Source organism: Epinephelus fuscoguttatus, linkage group LG22 (assembly GCF_011397635.1).
Source record: "Epinephelus fuscoguttatus linkage group LG22, E.fuscoguttatus.final_Chr_v1".
In the NCBI taxonomy this organism is placed as follows: Eukaryota; Metazoa; Chordata; class Actinopteri; order Perciformes; family Serranidae; genus Epinephelus; species Epinephelus fuscoguttatus.
The window spans coordinates 2634391-2651962 of NC_064773.1; the positions used below are offsets into that span (position 1 = coordinate 2634391).

The 17572-nt window shown below is 41.2% G+C and overlaps 1 protein-coding gene across 6 annotated transcripts in view; it reads left to right on the forward strand.

Annotated features, from left to right (window-relative positions):
• The window catches only part of LOC125882625 (leucine-rich repeat-containing G-protein coupled receptor 5-like), an 80390-nt gene that overhangs the window by 11591 nt on the left and 51227 nt on the right, over positions 1-17572 (forward strand). For 2 of the 6 annotated variants that reach the window (XM_049566419.1, XM_049566420.1), the window contains exon 1: positions 10123-10839. The exons of 2 other annotated variants lie outside the window; for them this stretch is intronic. In XM_049566419.1, the coding sequence (XP_049422376.1) occupies positions 10544-10839 (296 nt within the window). In that variant the 5' untranslated portion in view covers positions 10123-10543. Of the gene's footprint in view, positions 1-4614; positions 4701-10122; positions 10840-17572 lie in introns of those variants that run through there. 2 more of the 6 variants (XM_049566423.1, XM_049566418.1) reach the window with 2 other exon arrangements.

A 17572-nucleotide genomic window follows, 5' to 3' on the forward strand; every position in this document is an offset into this window, starting at 1 on the left:
TGCTAAGCTACGCTAACTGTCTGTAGCTTCACATATCAGACTGTTAACTTTAAACAGTTTCTCTCTGGAATTCACTTCTTAAATACTTCACTGCGATTATGGAGCAGTGCTTTTTTTTTTTTTAAATTGGCGTCTGGTCTGACAGGATGCACCAAGAGGAAGTCACAGTTTCTAGTTGAATCAGTAAACATCCTCTTCTCCTCTTCAGTGTTTCAGGATTGTGTGGTCACTTCGTCTGAGCCCTGACGGGGCGATACTGTCTCTGAGCTGCCGAGGTCAAACTCATCACTCATTAACTCGTCTTTAAACTTAAGCGTCTAGACGAGGTCAAGGGTCACAAACCTGGCGACAGCTCTTAATGTTGACAGGAATGCACAGGAGTGTAGATGAGTGTGTTGAGCGCAGATTGATGAACAGTAAAGTGCAAAAAGTGACGGGGTCTGAGTACTTTGTGCAGCCACTGTGCACTGAACTGATGAGGAAGCTCCTGTATCTTTACCTGATGTTACTCTTTACAGTGAGGGCAGTATAAGCTCTGAGTGTTTCATATGAAAACAGACAGAATTAACATAAAACAGGCAGCTCAATATGAAAGGACATTTAAAACAGTTTAAAACATGGATTAACTGATTCATAAAATCATAGAGTTGTAAAACTATGAATCATAAAATAAAGTAAGATTTTAAAAGAGCTGCAGCAGCGTGACGTGTAAAACGAAAGACTTTCAGACCTGTATCAGGAAGTCAGAGTGAGTTAAAGTCTGAAGTGAACACATACGCTTTTAGACTTCTGTTAAAAATATTTAGTGAGCAGCTTCTCTGACATCTACAGGTAGTGTGTTCCATAGCTTTGGAGCATCAGTGACAAAGGCTGCGTCCCTGATCTCCTTCCGGCTGTTTCTGGGAACCTCCGATAAACCAGCAGCAGATGATCACAGTGTTCTTGGAGGCAAATAGTTAACAAGGGAGTTAGCGACGTAGCTCAGTCCCAGCCCATGTTGGGCTTTGTATACAAGCAGGAGGAGCTTAACATCAGCTGTGAATGTAACAGGAAGTCAGTGCAGAGCAGCTCAGACTGGCCTGACGTGCTCTCTCCTCGTTGTTCAGGTTCATAGCTGAGCTGCAGAGTTTTGAATGAGCTCAGGTTTCTCAGTGTTTTTTGGGAGGCCAGTAAAAAGTGCATTCCTTAATTCCTTATTTGTTTTCCAGCACTGGAATACAAGACAGTACAAACACAAATTCATACAGAGCAGCTCCCAACAGATGAAGGTAGTGGTGCACGAGGCAGACAGTAAATGTGAGAGACACTGATGTTGAAAAGAAAATGCTGAATAAAAATTAATGAAATGTTTAAAGCTGTGGAGGTGTATTCCTCTATATGTCAGTTTATACTTTGATGCTGATACTTTAATATAAAGTTAGATATTCTTAATGCAGGACATTTTCTACAACTAAACAGACAAAACTGAGAGAGTTGTTTTTGGCCCCAGAGAACAAAGATCAATAGTCAGTGCTCACCTTGACGCCATGACACTAAAACCTACAAATCAAGCCAGAAATCTTGGTGTAGTTCTGGACTCAGACCTAAATTTCAATAGTCACATTAAGACAATGACTAAATCAGCCTACTACCACCTTAAAAACATAGCAAGAACAAAAGAATTTCTGTCTAAACAAGATACAGAAAAACTTGTTCATGCTTTCATTTTCAGCAGGCTGGACTATTGTAACGGTGTCTTTACAGGCCTGAGTAAAAAAATCAATGAGACAACTGCAGCTCGTCCAGAACGCTGCTGCCAGAGTCCTCACCAACACCAAGAGAGTGGAGCACATCACACCAGTGCTTAAGTCACTGCACTGGCTTCCTGTGTGTCAAAGGATAGACTTTAAAATCTTGTTACTTGTCTATAAAGCACTAAATGGTCTCGGGCCTAAATACATCTCTGATATACAGTGGTGTGAGAGTGTTTTGCCCCCTTCCTGATTTCTTACTTTTTTGCACTTAAATGTTTCAGATCAAACAAATTTAAACATTAGCCAAAGATAACACAAGTAAACACAAAATGCAGTTTTTAAATGAAGGGTTTTATTAATGAGGAAGAAAAAAAAAATCCAAAGCTACATGGCCCTGTGTGAAAAAGTGTTTGCCCCTAAACCTAATAACTGGTTGGGCCACCCTCAGCAGCAACTCCTGCAATCAAGCGTTTGCAATAACTTGCAATGAGTCTTTCACAACGCTGTGGAGTAATTTTGGCCCACTCATCTTTGCAGAATTGTTGTAATTCAGCCACATTGGAGGGTTTTCGAGCATGAACCGCCTTTTTAAGGTCATGCCACAGCATCTCAATAGGATTCAGGTCAGGACTTTGACTAGGCCACTCCAAAGTCTTCATTTTGTTTTTCTTCAGCCATTCAGAGGTGGACTTGCTGGTGTGTTTTGGATCATTGTCCTGCTGTAGAACCCAAGTTCGCTTCAGCTTGAGGTCACGAACAGATGGCCGGACATTCTCCTTCAGGATTTTTTGGTAGACAGCAGAATTCATGCTTCCATTTATCACAGCAAGTCTTCCAGGTCCCGACGCAGCAAAACAGCCCCAGACCATCACACTGCCACCACCATATTTTACTGTTGGTATGATGTTCTGTTTCTGAAATGTGGTGTTACTTTTACGCCAGATGTAATGGGACACAGACCTTCCAGAAAGTTCAACTTTTGTCTCGTCAGTCCACAGAATATTTTCCCAAAAGTCTTTGGGATCATCAAGATGTTTTCTGGCAAAAATAAGACGAGCCTTAATGTTCTTTTTGCTTAGCAGTGGTTTTCGTCTTGGAACTCCATTTTGGCCCAGTCTCTTTCTTACGGTGGAGTCATGAACACTGACCTTAACTGAGGCAAGTGATGCCTGCAGTTCTTTAGATGTTGTTGTGGGGTCTTTTGTCACCTCTTGGATGAGTCGTCGCTGCGCTCTTGGGGTAATTTTGGTCGGCCGGCCACTCCTGGGAAAGTTCACCACTGTTCCGTGTTTTCGCCATTTGTGGATAATGGCTCTCACTGTGGTTCGCTGGAGTCCCAAAGCTTTAGAAATGGCTTTATAACCTTTTCCAGACTGAAAGATTTCAATTACTTTTTTTCTCATTTGTTCCTGAATTTCTTTGGATCTCGGTATGATGTCTGTAGCTGTTGAGGATCTTTTGGTCTACTTCACTTTGTCAGGTAGGTCCTATTTAAGTGATTTCTAGATTGGGAACAGGTGTGCAGTAATCAGGCCTGGGTGTGGCTACAGAAATTGAACTCAGTTATGTTTTAACAGGAGCTGGGGGGCAAACACTTTTTCACACAGGGCCATGTAGCTTTGGATTTTTTTCTTCCTCATTAATAAAACCCTTCATTTAAAAACTGCATTTTGTGTTTACTTGTGTTATGTTTGACTAATGTTTAAATTTGTTTGATGATCTGAAACATTTAAGTGTGGAAAACATGCAAAAAAGTAAGAAATCAGGAAGGGGGCAAACACTTTTTCACAAAACTGTACTTGTACGTTATGAAGCATCCAGACCCCTCAGATCATCTGGAACAGGTTTACTCAGTGTTCCCAGGATCAAAACCAAACAAGGTGAAGCAGCCTTTAGTTTCTATGCTCCCCGCCTGTGGAACAAACTTCCAGAATATCTGAGGTCGGCTGAAACTGTCAGCTCATTTAAATCAGGGCTTAAAACATTACTATTTACTGCAGCTTACCAGTGAACTAGATATGTAACTTATTGTTAGGATAATCTGTAGCTATTGTTTTTATATCTGTCTGCTGTTGCCTTTGCTTTATGTTTGCTTTTTAAATGCATTTTCTGCACTGTTTTTAACTATTTGTTGTCTTGCTTTTAGCTTTTGTTTTTAATGATCTATTGTTTTTAATGTATTTCTCTTGTAAAGCACATTGAATTGCCTTGTGTATGAATGGTGCTATATAAATAAAATTGCCTTGCCTTGCTTTGTAGCATTGTTTTAAACATCAGTACAGTTAACTTCCTTCTCTGTGAGGAGCAGAGCTGATTTATTAATTTGAATATCACAAAACAAACATTTAGGATAACTTTGTTTTTGCATTACTGTGTCCTGTTTCTCTGGCTGCAGTACCAGCAGTCAGCCACCAGAGGTCAGGGTCTGACTGTAAATGAAGCAGCAGGGATTTGAACACAAAGAAGAAACAGTGCCTCTGAAACTAAAGTCAGTCGTGTGTTACATGAAATCATAAAATATGACTTTGGTAACATGTAATAATTTCAGTTCTGTCAACATACAGCAGTGGTGGTAAATAAATAAAGTGACATTTGATTCTGATTGGCTGCAGGTTGGCCGTTAAAACTGGTAATGGACACCTACTAAGTGGTTCAGGTGAAACTGTTCACTGTTCTAAATTAATGCACTGCTTACATAAAGTATCACTATCTGTAATCTGATTACAGTTGTCTCGATACCACAGGATGGAGACTGTAACACCCTGCAGGTACGACACCGCCCCTCTGAACTGAAACAATGACCTCACATCCTGTCCGCTGTTCAGCATGCTGTTAAATTATAGTCACTGTTTGTCACTGACTTTGACTCTTGTTAGCGTAACGTTAGCTTCCTGGCTAACAGCTGAGCCAAATGGTTCAATGAGCTGGGCGGACGAGGATATCTCCTGTTGCTCGGTCGTATCTAAGGTTCGTCCTGTTTACTGGAGCAGTGAATAATGTTTCCATTGCATAAGAACCTTGCAGGGCGGCAGGGATTGTTCCAGGTATTAGTCAAACCCTCACCAAGGAAACGGAGTTATGGCTTGTGACAGTTTAAACTTTGACTGCTAAAAGCAACAACAAAAAAAAAGATGGAATATTCTTATTTTTTATTTCTTTGGTAAGCGGGATGATGCAACCACCTCTGTTGCACGTCTGACGGTTCACGCCTGTACGTCGGCCATTAAAAGTGATGATGGACACCTTGTGGAGCATCTTCCCTACATATATATAATGTCGTGTTAAATCATTTATTTCTCGAGTGTGAAACCTTTGAATATTTATAATAATAACAACATATTTATTACTAATTCCACACAGTTTTTAAGCTCATAGTCTTTTGTGTTTTTAGCTTTGTGATGAGCAGTGTGTGTGTGTGTGTGTGTGTGTGTGTTGACCCAGATGTTGAGCTGATGTCTGACGTTGGTCTTACAGGGATAAATAGATAAAAATGAAGCAAGTTAGTAAATGTGCTTTAGAGGTTAGAGGCTAGCTGTTTCCATCTGTTTCAGTCTTTGTGCTAAGCTAAGCTAAGCTAACGGGCAGCTGCAGGTTCAGAGATGAAATCGTTCTAATAAACATTCAACAACATAATTATTTAAAAGTAGTGAGACGGCCTCTCTCAGTTGTAGACAGATTGCTTCATACAGTCATTGCATCATAGCTTTAGTGCCGTGTGTGTGTGTGTGTGTGTGTGTGTGATAACCATCTTCATATCTCTCTTATATGCCAATCATTAACCAGAGCTCAGTGTGTGTGTGTAGAGGGGATGTAGGGATAAATAAAGTGGGTTAATAAGTGAGCTCTAAGCGGGGTTTATACTTCTGCAACAAATCGACCTGCATAGACGTGAACCTCACACCGTAACCTATGTCGACTCCACGCCGTACTCTACGCTGTGGCCTGACATGCACCTCCCTAGAAAAGTAATTCCACCTTGCAGTGATTTTTGTAAACTGAAAAACATTTATTTTCATTTCACAGATATGAAACAGTAACTTCCAAAAAACAGCGAGTGGAGGAAAAGTCTGCTAGCTGCCAGGCTAGTTTATGCAATGTGATAGGGTTCTGTTAATATCGTTAGCATGTTGTATACGTGCAGGCTGTTCTCACAAATTGTTAGTATGTGCACAATGCACCCAAATTCATTCACATCCCACGTATTTTGTAAGGGTTTGGTCACATGACAAATGCGTCACAAAAAAACGGACTTTCCCCTGGAGTCGTGTGTTCGGAACTGTCTGAACTTTAAGTCATTTTAAGGTACGTCCTCACCATGTGTCTTTTCCTGAACCTAACCTCCCTAAATTTATGTTAATTATGTAACTGTACGGACGTAAAGTCACTCTCTGGACGCAGATTCATAAGATATCATATGGACTGTTGTAGATGCATTTTTCAAAGAATATCGTACAAAACCAGTCGCGTAGAATACGTTAATATGTGAGGAAAACTTGTCAAGTACAAGACAAATGTTTTATCGGTGAACCTTGTCAATTTAAATGGAGCCGAAATGTATAACGCTTTCTCTGTTAGATGTTACTGTTTTTCCTGGTGTCATATAGAGGAAAGCTCCGTTAGCTGCTAGGCTAATTTACGTTGAGTAAAATATCATTGGCTGATAATGTTAGTAAGCTGTAGTTAAAAATATTCAGCAGCTAACGCTGAACTCTGCAGGTTATAATGGAGCTGAGTTTGTACCTGTGTTTAATATCGTCACTATTAACTCGTGTTTTATGTGTTTTCAATCACAGAAACTTAACACACTGGTGATTTTTTTATTTCCTTCTTGGTTTTCTTTTCTTTTGATTTCTTTCTCCATTTCTTGATTTCATGATTTCTTTATTTTTTTCTTGATTTCTTTCTTACTTGATTTCCCTTTTCTTTCTATATATCTGCCCTTTTTTATTTCTTTATTTCCTTTTTCTTTATTTCTTAAATTGTACATTTCTTTCTGTCTTGATTTCTTTGATTTCTTTCGTTCCTTCTTGATTTCCTTTTCTTTTGATTTCTTTATTTCTTGATTCTGTGATTTCTACCTCGATTCTTTGATTTGTCTCTTTTTCTTGATTTCTTTCTTTAACGAATTTTTCTTTCTTAATTTCTCTGTTTTTTCTTGATTGCATAATTAAAAAATAAAGGCACTAACTTAAAACTAAAATTACAATTTAAAAAAACAAAACTAGACGACTGCAACAGTGTAACTTGCTTTAAAACTAAACAAGAACACAAACCGATAAAACTGAATTGAAACAATAAACACTGGCACATTTTCCTGTATAATGTCTCACATTTCATATTAACTGTATCTAAAAAAAAATCATTTTCGTAAATAAGCTTTATTTATTCAGGAAGTCTCATTAAGACGATATCTTTTGTGAAAGAGATTTAAATTTTGAGGCACTTGTGTTTTTCTGTTTTCAGCCACATTCATTACTCTGATGTTTACACACAAACATGTTATTAAACTGATTATTATCATTAAACGCTTACAGGTGTTTCAGTCATGTGGCTGAAGAGATCGGCTCCAGCTGAAGTCGTCTGCTGCTCCTCAGTTAAGAGGTTCAAGTTATAATTTGTCCTCCAACAAAACTTAGATGACGCCTTGAAAGAAATATTTTAGTAACAGTTGTGCACTCAAACTTTTTGTACTTGAACTCGCTAATGCAGAACTTTACATAGTGTGTATTGCTGCATTTACATAAAGTATCTAAGAACATGTCCCATCACTGCAAAACACTCTCCACACACCAAATATGATGTGCTGCTGTATAATCTTAAACATGTGAAGCTGTAAAATGACACAAATAAATCCAAATACATCAGACTGAGTAAAAAACAGACAGCATGGAACATTTTACTGCAACACACAGACTTTTACTTTAAGTACTAACAGTACATTCTGCTGATAATACCTGAATGCAGGACTTTTACTTGTAGAGGAGTATTTTCACAGTGTGGTGTTAATCAGTGGTGTAAGGTAGTTACAACAGGCCCCAGTGGACGTTATTATGACGGGCCCTAACGCACACCACTTCATCATGCGCCTAAACTAGCTAACGTATAATCTTACCGTCACATGATCAAATAGAGACTTGACACTGGGTAACACCAACATACATATCACACAGAAATCATCATCACATGTATGTGCAAGACCAAACTACCAAAGAAAATGAGGAATTATTCATTTAATTGAATAGTTTTTATACTATATTTATAGTTTATGAAGATTGAGCATATATTTGATGTTTTATATTTTATAACATGTTTTGTTACAGATTACTACTGGCTGTTTTACACAGAAAAAGTAAACCATGATGGAGACAGATTTGCCTTTTCAAAAGTGTGTAAAGCACATTTTTCTGTTGACTGGAGGAATATTTTTAAGGTGACATCTAAATTACTCACAAGGGCCCGTTTCCTGCCTGACATGTCAGGGTGTCTACAGATATAACTTTTAAAGACCTTTTTAAAACCACCTTATATGAAATTTAAGACCAAACCTAAAATGGAAATACACATTATACATATATATGTTGGTAGCTTTGTCACCTTCTACCTATGCCAGTCCTCAATGCCTATGTGCAGTTTCACATAGATTGACCACGTCAGTGAGTAGAAAAACGTGGGACAGACAGAATGACTGACTGACAGAATGACACACTGACAGCTTCCGTGATTATGTACAGCATACCATACCATGACTTAGTCATACCAAACATTAGAAACAACACCAACATTGGTCCACAGGGGGAGCCACAGCGATCGGTCGCATTTTAGCCATTTTGAAGCATTTTTCTGTTGTTATAGCGCCACCCAGTTGCCAATTAGAGTTAAATTTCTCCAGTCACCTTGAGGCGTCCTGTTCTACATATCTACCAAGTTTAGTCAAAATCCATATGGCGGTTAGGCCTAGATAAGAAATGAGCTCTCTAGCGCCCCCATTTTGTTTGATGGGGTCAATAATGGAGGGGTCCCCTCAGATTATGTGTGGTCATATGCCTACAAAGTTGCGTGGTGATGGGTGAAACCCTTGAGATGTTATACACCTTTATGTGATGAGCCACGCCCTCCGCAATATTCATTGCCTTATAGAAGCTCAGTTTTAGGAAGTTTTCCAACTTTTGCCAAGAGGGAACTTTAGATATTGCTCCCTAGATTATGTTCACCCAGTTTCATGCAGATCGCTCAAACTTCCTAGGAAGAGATCCATTTGAAGTGTTTTTCAAAACATTCAAAATGGCGGAAAATCTATATAAGCGGAAGTTATGGGTTCTTGAGGCAAATGTGTTCCTCATGAGGAGAGGCATCTCTGTGCAAAGTTTCATGTCTCTACGACATACAGGGCATGAGATATGCCCATTCAAAGTTTGACATTTCAATGGGTTGCTATAGCGCCCCCCTTTGGCCAATTGATGTAGTATTGCTTCATTGGCATCCTCCCATGACCCTCTACCACTGTGCCAAATTTCACATGGATTGACCAAGTCAGTGAAGAGAAAAACGTGGAAAGTAAACACACTGATGTCAGTTCAAAATCAACAGAAAGGAAACATGACAACAAATAGATGAATTTAAGTTTAATGTGTTTTATGTATAAAGAAATCAAAGTCTCATCGCTGTCATCATGATATTTATTATTACAATTCTTCGGCTGTGCAATGACTGTAAACATTGTGTCTGTCAGGCTGGAGACATTCTCACGGTAATGTGACTGAAAATATTTAAGACCCATCAAATCTGAATTTAAAACAATTTAAGACTTTTTAAGGTCCTGAAGACGAGCCGGGTCTCACTCTGAAGTCACTGAAATCCGGCACTTGGGCAGTGACTTGGAGCGTCAGAACGAACGGAAAAAAGCGTCCTTTAATGTCGGCATGATACGCGGCTGGTTGCTGTTATAATTAACAGCACTTGGTGGTGTCAGGGGGAAACACAGCGGGACGAGGACGAAAGTTAAGGTGGTGAAAGTCTGTGTTGGGCGGACGAAAGGGAAGGGGTGGGTGGGTCCAACAAACAGGGACTTTCACCTTAGAGAGCAGTGTTCATGTCCCGTAAGATTCTAAAACCAAACCCTGTTGTTTCTTCCTAAACCCAACCACGTGCTTTTGTTGTTGGAGTGAGGATGTGTTGTGTAGACACCCTGTTTATGGGCCTCTCATGCGATGGGCCCCGGTGCAGCTGCCCTGCCTGCACTGTCTTATATTTACGCCCCTGGTATTAATAATTAAAACTCATTGAAACTATCATTATTTACAATATTAGCAACTTGAATTTGTTGCATGAAATGTAAAAAAAATATTCCTGATAAATTGTTAATTTTATTCCTTTATTTGGTGTTTATTTATTTATTTGTATGAATTCATTCAGCTTTTTTTTATTTTTGATATTTTTGCGGCTCGTGTTGTTGAAACAGGCTGTGCCCACAGACAGACAGACAGACAGACAGACAGAGGGTATATAAAAGTAAACGGGGCTGACACCCTGTTGTAGTGTGAGTAGAGGGACTCTCTCTCACACACACATTCACACACACGCACACACACTCCGGTTGTGCTGCTCCACGCGTGCAGCCTGGACACAGACCAACCTGCAGACTCAAACAGCTCGGACTTTATTTTCCTGACTTTTATTCTCTCAGTCCAGAAGGAGTTGATCTGACGGTGAGCGGACCCGAACACACCGTGATCCGGATCCACAGCTGCAACTTTGTCTTTTTACTCCTCCTAAACTTTGAGCCTCTGAGGAGAGAAGAAGCCCCGGAGGACATGCCGGGGTTTGTGGCTTTGTTGGCCGCGGTTGCAGTCCTCTCGGCCGGGTCCAGGAGCTCCGTGGCCGCGGTGGAGATGCAGAGCTCCGTGGCCGTGGAGGAGGACAGGGCAGCGGGGAACAGCTCCGCGGTGGTCAGGGCGGAGAGCTCCGGGGACGGGGACAGAGGAGCGGGGCGGGCTGGCTGCCCTGGCCGCTGTCGGTGCGAGGTGGACGGGCTGCTGCACCGGGTGGATTGCTCGGACCTCGGGCTCCGGGAGATACCGAGCAACCTGAGCGTGTTCACGTCTTACCTGTAAGTCCTACCTGTTGCTCCTAATGTGCACGTGGTTAACGAGCAGCTACTCGTGCGTGGGTGCGTGCGTAAGTGCGCGTGCGTGCATGTTACACAGTCGTGAGAAACGGAGCACCTGTGCCTCTGTTTACGTCTCTCGCGCTCTGCTGCAACGCGCGCGCGTCTTGTACTGTTGTTTATATGGAGGTTAAGAAGATATGAAGACATTAGATAATCAAGAAAGTGAGAGAGACAGAGTGAAGGAAGCAAAGAGAGAGAGGGCTGAAAGGTTTGAGAACTTTTAGCAGTTTCAGTGGTTCTTAAAGAGGTTTGAAAGTTTCTTGAAGATCTGCAGGTTCTTAAAGAGGTACCTTGAACACCCAAAGAGGGTTCCACTGGTTTTTGAGAATGTGTAGGTCCATCTTGAAGTTTTTGTTTTAGGAAAAATCTGAGTAATTAAGGAGTTCCAGTGGCTCTGAAGGAGGCTTGAGAATTTCTTTAAACATTTCAGAGCTCCAGAAAGAGGTTTCTTGAGCTACTGAAGAAGTTCTGCCGGTTCTTTAAGAGGTACCTGGAGTACTGGAAAATGTTCAACTGGTTCCTGAGAATGTTTCAAGTTTTCTTCAGAAAAAACTTGAGATATAGAAAGTTCCAGTTGTTCTGGAGGAGGCTTGAGAATTTCTTTAAAACACTTCAGAGCTCCAGAAAGAGGTTCCTGGAGCATTTGAAGAAGTTTCAGTGGTTTCGAAAGAGGTTTGAAAGTTTTTTGAAGATCTGCAGGTTTTTAAAGAGGATCCTTGAGCACTGGAAGAGAGTTCCACTGGTTCTTGAGAATGTTTAGGTCCTTCTTGAAGTTCCAGTTTTAGGAAAAATCAGGGTTGTTAAGAAGTTCCTGTGGTTCTGGGGGAGGCTCGAAAATTTCTTCAGAATGTTTCAGAGCTCCGTAGAGAGGTTCCTTAAGCATTTAAAAGAGTAACAGTGGTTCTTAAAGAGTTTTGATCTGCAGGTTCCTAAAGAGGTACCTGGAGTACTGTTCAACTGGTTCTTGAGAATGTTTCAAGTCCTTTTTAAAAACGTTTTCTAGGGAAAAAACAGGGTTATAGAAAGTTCCAGTGGTTCTGGAGGAGGCTCGAGAATTTCTTTAGAACATTTCAGAGCTCCTTAAAGAGGTTCCTGCAGCATTTGAAAAACTTCCAGTGGTTCTTAAAGAGATTTCTTGAAGATCTGCAGGTTTTTTAAGAGGTTCCTTGAGCACTGGAGGAGGTTGGTTCTTGAGAATGCATCAGGCCCTTCTTGAAGTTTTTGTTTTAGGAAAAAACAGGGTTATTAATAAGTTCCAGTTCTTCTGGAGGAGGCTCGAGAATTTCTTTAGAATATTTCAGAACTCCTAAAAAGGTTCCTGGAACATCTGTAGAGGTTTCAGTGGTTCTTGAAGAGGTTTGAAAGTTTCTTGAAGGTTTGCAGGTTCTTTAAGAGGTTCCTAGAGCAGTGGAAAAGGTTCCACTGGTCCTTGAAAATGTTTAGGTCCTTCTTGGAGAAATTTTCCCTGGAAAAGTCAGGGTTATAAGAAGTTCCAGTGATTCTGGAGGAGGCTCCCAAATTTCTTAAAGAGGTTTGAATGTGTCTTGAAGATCTGGAGGTTCTTAAAGAGGTTTCTCTGGAGCACTGGAAGAGGTTCCACTGGTTCTTTTAAAAAGTTTCTTGAAGAAAAAATAGGGTCATAAAGAAGTTCCAGCAGTTCTGGAGGGGGCTTGAGAATTTCTTTTAAACATTTCATAGCTCCAGAAAGAGGTTCCTTGGGCATTTGAAGAACTTCCAGAGGTTCTTTAAGAGGTTTGAAAGTTTCTTGAAGAACTGCAGGTTCTTAAAGAGGTTCCTTGAGCACTGGAAAAGGTTCCACCGGTTCTTGAGAATGTTTCATGTCTTTCTTGGAGAAATTTTCTTTGGAAAAATCAGGTTTATTAAGAAGTTCCAGTGGTTCTAGAAGAGGCTCGAAAATTCCTTCAGAACGTTTCAGAGCTCCGTATAGAGGTTCCTTAAGCATTTAAAGAAGTTCCAGTGGTTCTTGAAGAGGTCTGAAAGTATTTTAATGATCTGCAGGTTTTTCTGAAACACTCAAAGAGGGTCACACTGGTTCTTGAGAATGTGTCGGGTCCTTTTTGAAGAAATTTTCTTAGGAAAAATCAGAGTCATTAAGAGGTCAGAGTGGTTCTGGAGGAGGCTTGAGGATTTCAGAGCTCCTTAAAGAGGTTCCTGCAGCAATTGAAGGGGGTCCAGTGGTTGGTGAAGCAGTGTGAACGTTTCTTGAGGAAGATTTCCTGAAGCTATGGCAGTAAGGTAGCTCAAATACGGGCCAGTGTGTTATGTTTGCTTACCATCGCAAGGTTTCTCCATTTTCTCCCTACGTTCCATCTCTTTCTCCACACATGCCGAATAGCTGAAATTACAATTATGGACAAGAAAAAATGTGTATATTGTGGGTCCCAGAAAAGTCATGGAAAAAGTAGGAAATTTAGTTCATGAAAATGTGAGGGAACTCTGAATTTAGACCTTCTTCACACTGTCTTTGAATAAACACAAACTCATTCATGCAGTAATAATCAAGGTGTTCTTGAGGAACTTATTCAGGTAGTTCAAGAGGATACATGTTCTAAGTGTTATTGAGGAGATGTGACGTGCCTGTTCGAGTGGTACATGTACAGATTTCTGGAGTTCTTGAGAAGTTCCAAGGGTCCTGGAGCGGTACCAGAGATCCATGATGGAGACATCAGGCATCCATGTGGAGGTTTCAGGGAGCTTTTGAGAAGTTTTAAGGGTTGAAAGGTTTCTATTAGGAGTTCTAGATACATGAAGACATTTCAGTGGTTCTTGTGAGAAGAAACACACAAACACACCTTGTTGACTTTAAATAATAAAATAGGTGGAACTCAACAAATGATAAAAAACAGGATTTAGTAAACATCTGCCGTTAATCACAAATCAACAGTTTATCATTGACCTGTCACATGTACATCAGGTTCTTCATCAAGACGAGTCTTCGTCTTGAAGCCAAAGTTAAGTCCCAAACAGCTGTGAGTTCATCAAATCAAACATCAAATCATTCTCGTCTCTGTAAAATCTATTATTTTTTATCATCAGTTAATCCTCTCTGTTGTTATGGCAGCTCAGTTGAACGTTACGCTTCGGAAAAACAGTCAAAAGTTTGTGATTTGTGCTGAAAAACTCTTCGGTTTGGTCCTTTAATAAAAGTGTCAGAGAAGTTTCAGTGTTTCTTTCTGAGTGTAAACTCCTGTTGAAGAGAAACACTAAAACTAATTCAAGTCCATTTCACCTCACAGCAGGTGACCGGCCTCGATACCAGACAGCCCTGGCAAAACCATTACATCACTGTACTCTGCGTGTGTGTGTGCGCGTGCGTGTGTCTGTGTGTGCGCGTGCGTGTGTCTGTGTGTGTGTGTGTGTGTGTGTGTGTGTGTGTGTGTGTGTGTGTGTGAAGGAAAACCTGCGCGTCTTGGCTGTGGTCTAAAAGCAGCACAATGTCCAGGATTTAAATTTCACTCTCATTAAAGAAAAACCTTCTTCTATTCAGAATCGCTCTGTGTGTGTGTGTGTGTGTGTGTGTGTGTGTGTGTGTGAATGAAAGCACTTTCCTTACAGTTTGTCTTAGACAGGCAGATGGAGACTCACACACACACACACACATGGCGACAGTCAATCAAAGGTTCTTTGTGTCTTTATTAAAGCTCCAATCAGGAATCGAATCCAACAAAACATCAAGGAGTTTCTGTGTGTGTGTGTGTGTGTGTGTGTGTGTGTGTGTGTGTGTGTGTGTTTTGGACAGTATCCCACAATCCATTGCAGGCTGGTCACCTTTTTCACGATGCATGCGTGGTCTTTGACAGCTCGGTGAAGTCAGGGACTGTGAGCATGTTGGTGTCTGCTAGCTGTTTGTGTTCAGATGTTCAGCAGTCATGTACCAAAGTAAAAGTACTAATACCAGACTGTTAAAGTACTCTATTACAAGCACAAGTCCTGCATTCAAAACTGTATTTAAAGGTCCAGTGTGGAGCATTTACGAGGATATATCGGCAGAAATGGAATATAATATAATAAGTGTGTTTTATTTAGTGTATAATCACCTGAGAATAAGAATTGTTGTGTTTTCGTGACCTTGGAATGAGACGTTTATATCTACACAGGGAGCAGGTCCTCATCTACAGAGGTTGCCACTTTGCACCACCATGTTTCTTCCCTCTGTTATGGGGGCGTCGGTTTTTGAGTTGTCTGTCTGTTTGTCCATCCTTCCATTGGTCCATCCTATTCTTGTGATTGAGACGTCTTAAGAACAGCTGGCCTCGGCTTCTCTTCGTGGGAGCGGCCCATTATCCTGAAATAGCAGTAGATCAAAAGATTGTTCTGTTGAACCACGCCGGCATTGCCCATAGGGAAAGACGCGGGGAATCCCGGTGGGCTGGTCCACTTTTATGTCTTGTATATAAGACATATATGTATGAGTTAGTATGGCACATGAATCGTCCTTTGCGCAGCGGTAGAATCAAAGCAACAAGGGTAGAACCTAGAATAGGCAAGATGAGGCCAGGAGGTGCCGAAAAGCCAAGATTAAGAAAAGGAAGGCAGTAGAAGAAGATGCTGCTGAATGTGCTAAACTGACAGACTCGTTTCTCGAGGACAGAGCCAAGTTAAATGTGGACTTTTTAAACATTCCCACTAAGATTTACGTTGAATCGGCCAGTAGGCTACATCATGCACTTTTTATTTAATTCTAATTCAACAAATTGTTTAAGTGAAGTGTTTATTTTTCTGTTAAGTGGTCCATCTTTATCCTGAATACCCAATAAAAAGGGACAGAAAAAGTTAAGCTGATGCTTCATTTATTCAAATTTCTCCACCGTAAAAAGTGGGCGGGTTTAAAGGGAAGCTAATGTTTTTGTCAACCTGGGCCCTATTTTCCGATCTACTTTTGTCTAAATGAGTGATAGGATGTTCAATATGTGACATGTCTCCAGTATGAAGCTCGGGCTGACCTGCCTGCAGCTATATTAAATAATAGGGCACTCAGACAGCGTCAAACAACGTCAAAATACGTCCACTAAAAGTGCATTTTTTTCACACAGATAGGCTCGGATTGTTACTATAATTATCCGACGACAGAACGGAAAGGAGAAATGAACGTCTGTGTTTACCTTTAGCTGGATTCAGACATGTTCCTCTGCCTGTTGCTGCTCCCTCTCTCTCCTCGTCCGCTCTTCAGTTTCAATGAGCTCTGCGTCCGTGTACTCCGTGTTCAAATAAATACCGGCGCTCATCAAACTCAAATGGCTCATCCAGATCCAGGTGGTCAAAATCGGGTCAAAATTCAGCCGTGACTACTCCAAACAGAGTTTGTAAGCTCGCTTCAGCGGTAACTTCCTGCAACAACTCAAGTCTCACGAGACCAACTGCCGTAAAACACCATAGAAGAAGAAGAAGAATCTTGCGAGACTTTAGATTTCAGAGCCAGACTTTCACTCTCTGAGTGAGTGTTTTGACTCGCCACAACTAACATGTCCGAATTTTGACCCGATTTTGACCAACTGGATCTGGATGAGCCATTTGAATTTGATGAGCGCCCGTATTTATTTGAACACGGAGTACATGGACGTACACGGACGCAGAGCTCATTGAAACTGAAGAGCGGAGGAGAGAGAGGGAGCAGCAACAGGCAGAGGAACATGAGTTTAGGAATGGTGGAGCATCAGTCTCTGCTGTATTTCTGTAGCTGTACGAATAGCCGACAATGGAATATCCGAGTCACCCAAAATGAGGTAAAATGCATCCTCACCCTTATCTGCACACATATTCTGGGATGCCATTTTTGGTGTTAGACATGTAGATAGCTTGTAACACAAGCAAAAAGAACAAGGAAGTTCTGTTTTTGAGTCTAGAGCGCCACCTGGCTTCTGGAGGTAAAATCCAACCTCAGAATCAGAATCAGTTTATTTGCCATTTGCAGAAAAACTGCATTGGAAACGAGTTGCAAGAGCTCGTCTGTCGTTCTTCCCGCCTCCAAACACATCACTGCTGGCTCAGATGACGGCGCTGCATTCAGGAAGAGCAACAGATTTTGCAGCTGATCGGACATCCACGTAAAATGCGGAAAAATTTCCATTTAAGTCCATTTTGACTTGTGTATTTTTACTTGAGTAAAACTGTGAGGAGTATTTCTACCCTGTGTTACTACTTTAACTTCAGGATAAAGGTCTGAATACGACGCTCAGCTCAGAACGTGTATTTCTCTGTGTCGGCGGGCTGATATGATGAGTATTTGAACTTCCTGGTGGGTCGTGAGAACTTTTGACGACTGTCTCAGAAACAGTAACTGATCTCAGACAGACAGACGGACATCAGGGAGAGTCAGCTTACAATCTGTCTGTCTGTCTGACCACCATCACTCTGAATACTGCCATCTGTCAAAGCCTTTGTGTGTGTGTGTGTGTGTGTGTGTGTGTGTGTGTGTGTGTGTACACTCGCTGCATGCCTAAGCAGAGCGGTCTGCAGTCTGAATGCTCTGTAAGTCTCCATTCTGCGTCTGACTGACAGCACAGAACAGGAATGTGTTCAGCTTCACTCTGATGAATGAGCTGATGTACATATGAAGGATCGTTTGAGCTCCGCCCCTTTTGGCAGCCATATTGGGCGTCCTGAGCTCAGCTGGCCTCTCCATCACATCACTGATCTGTAGCCAATAGTTTGA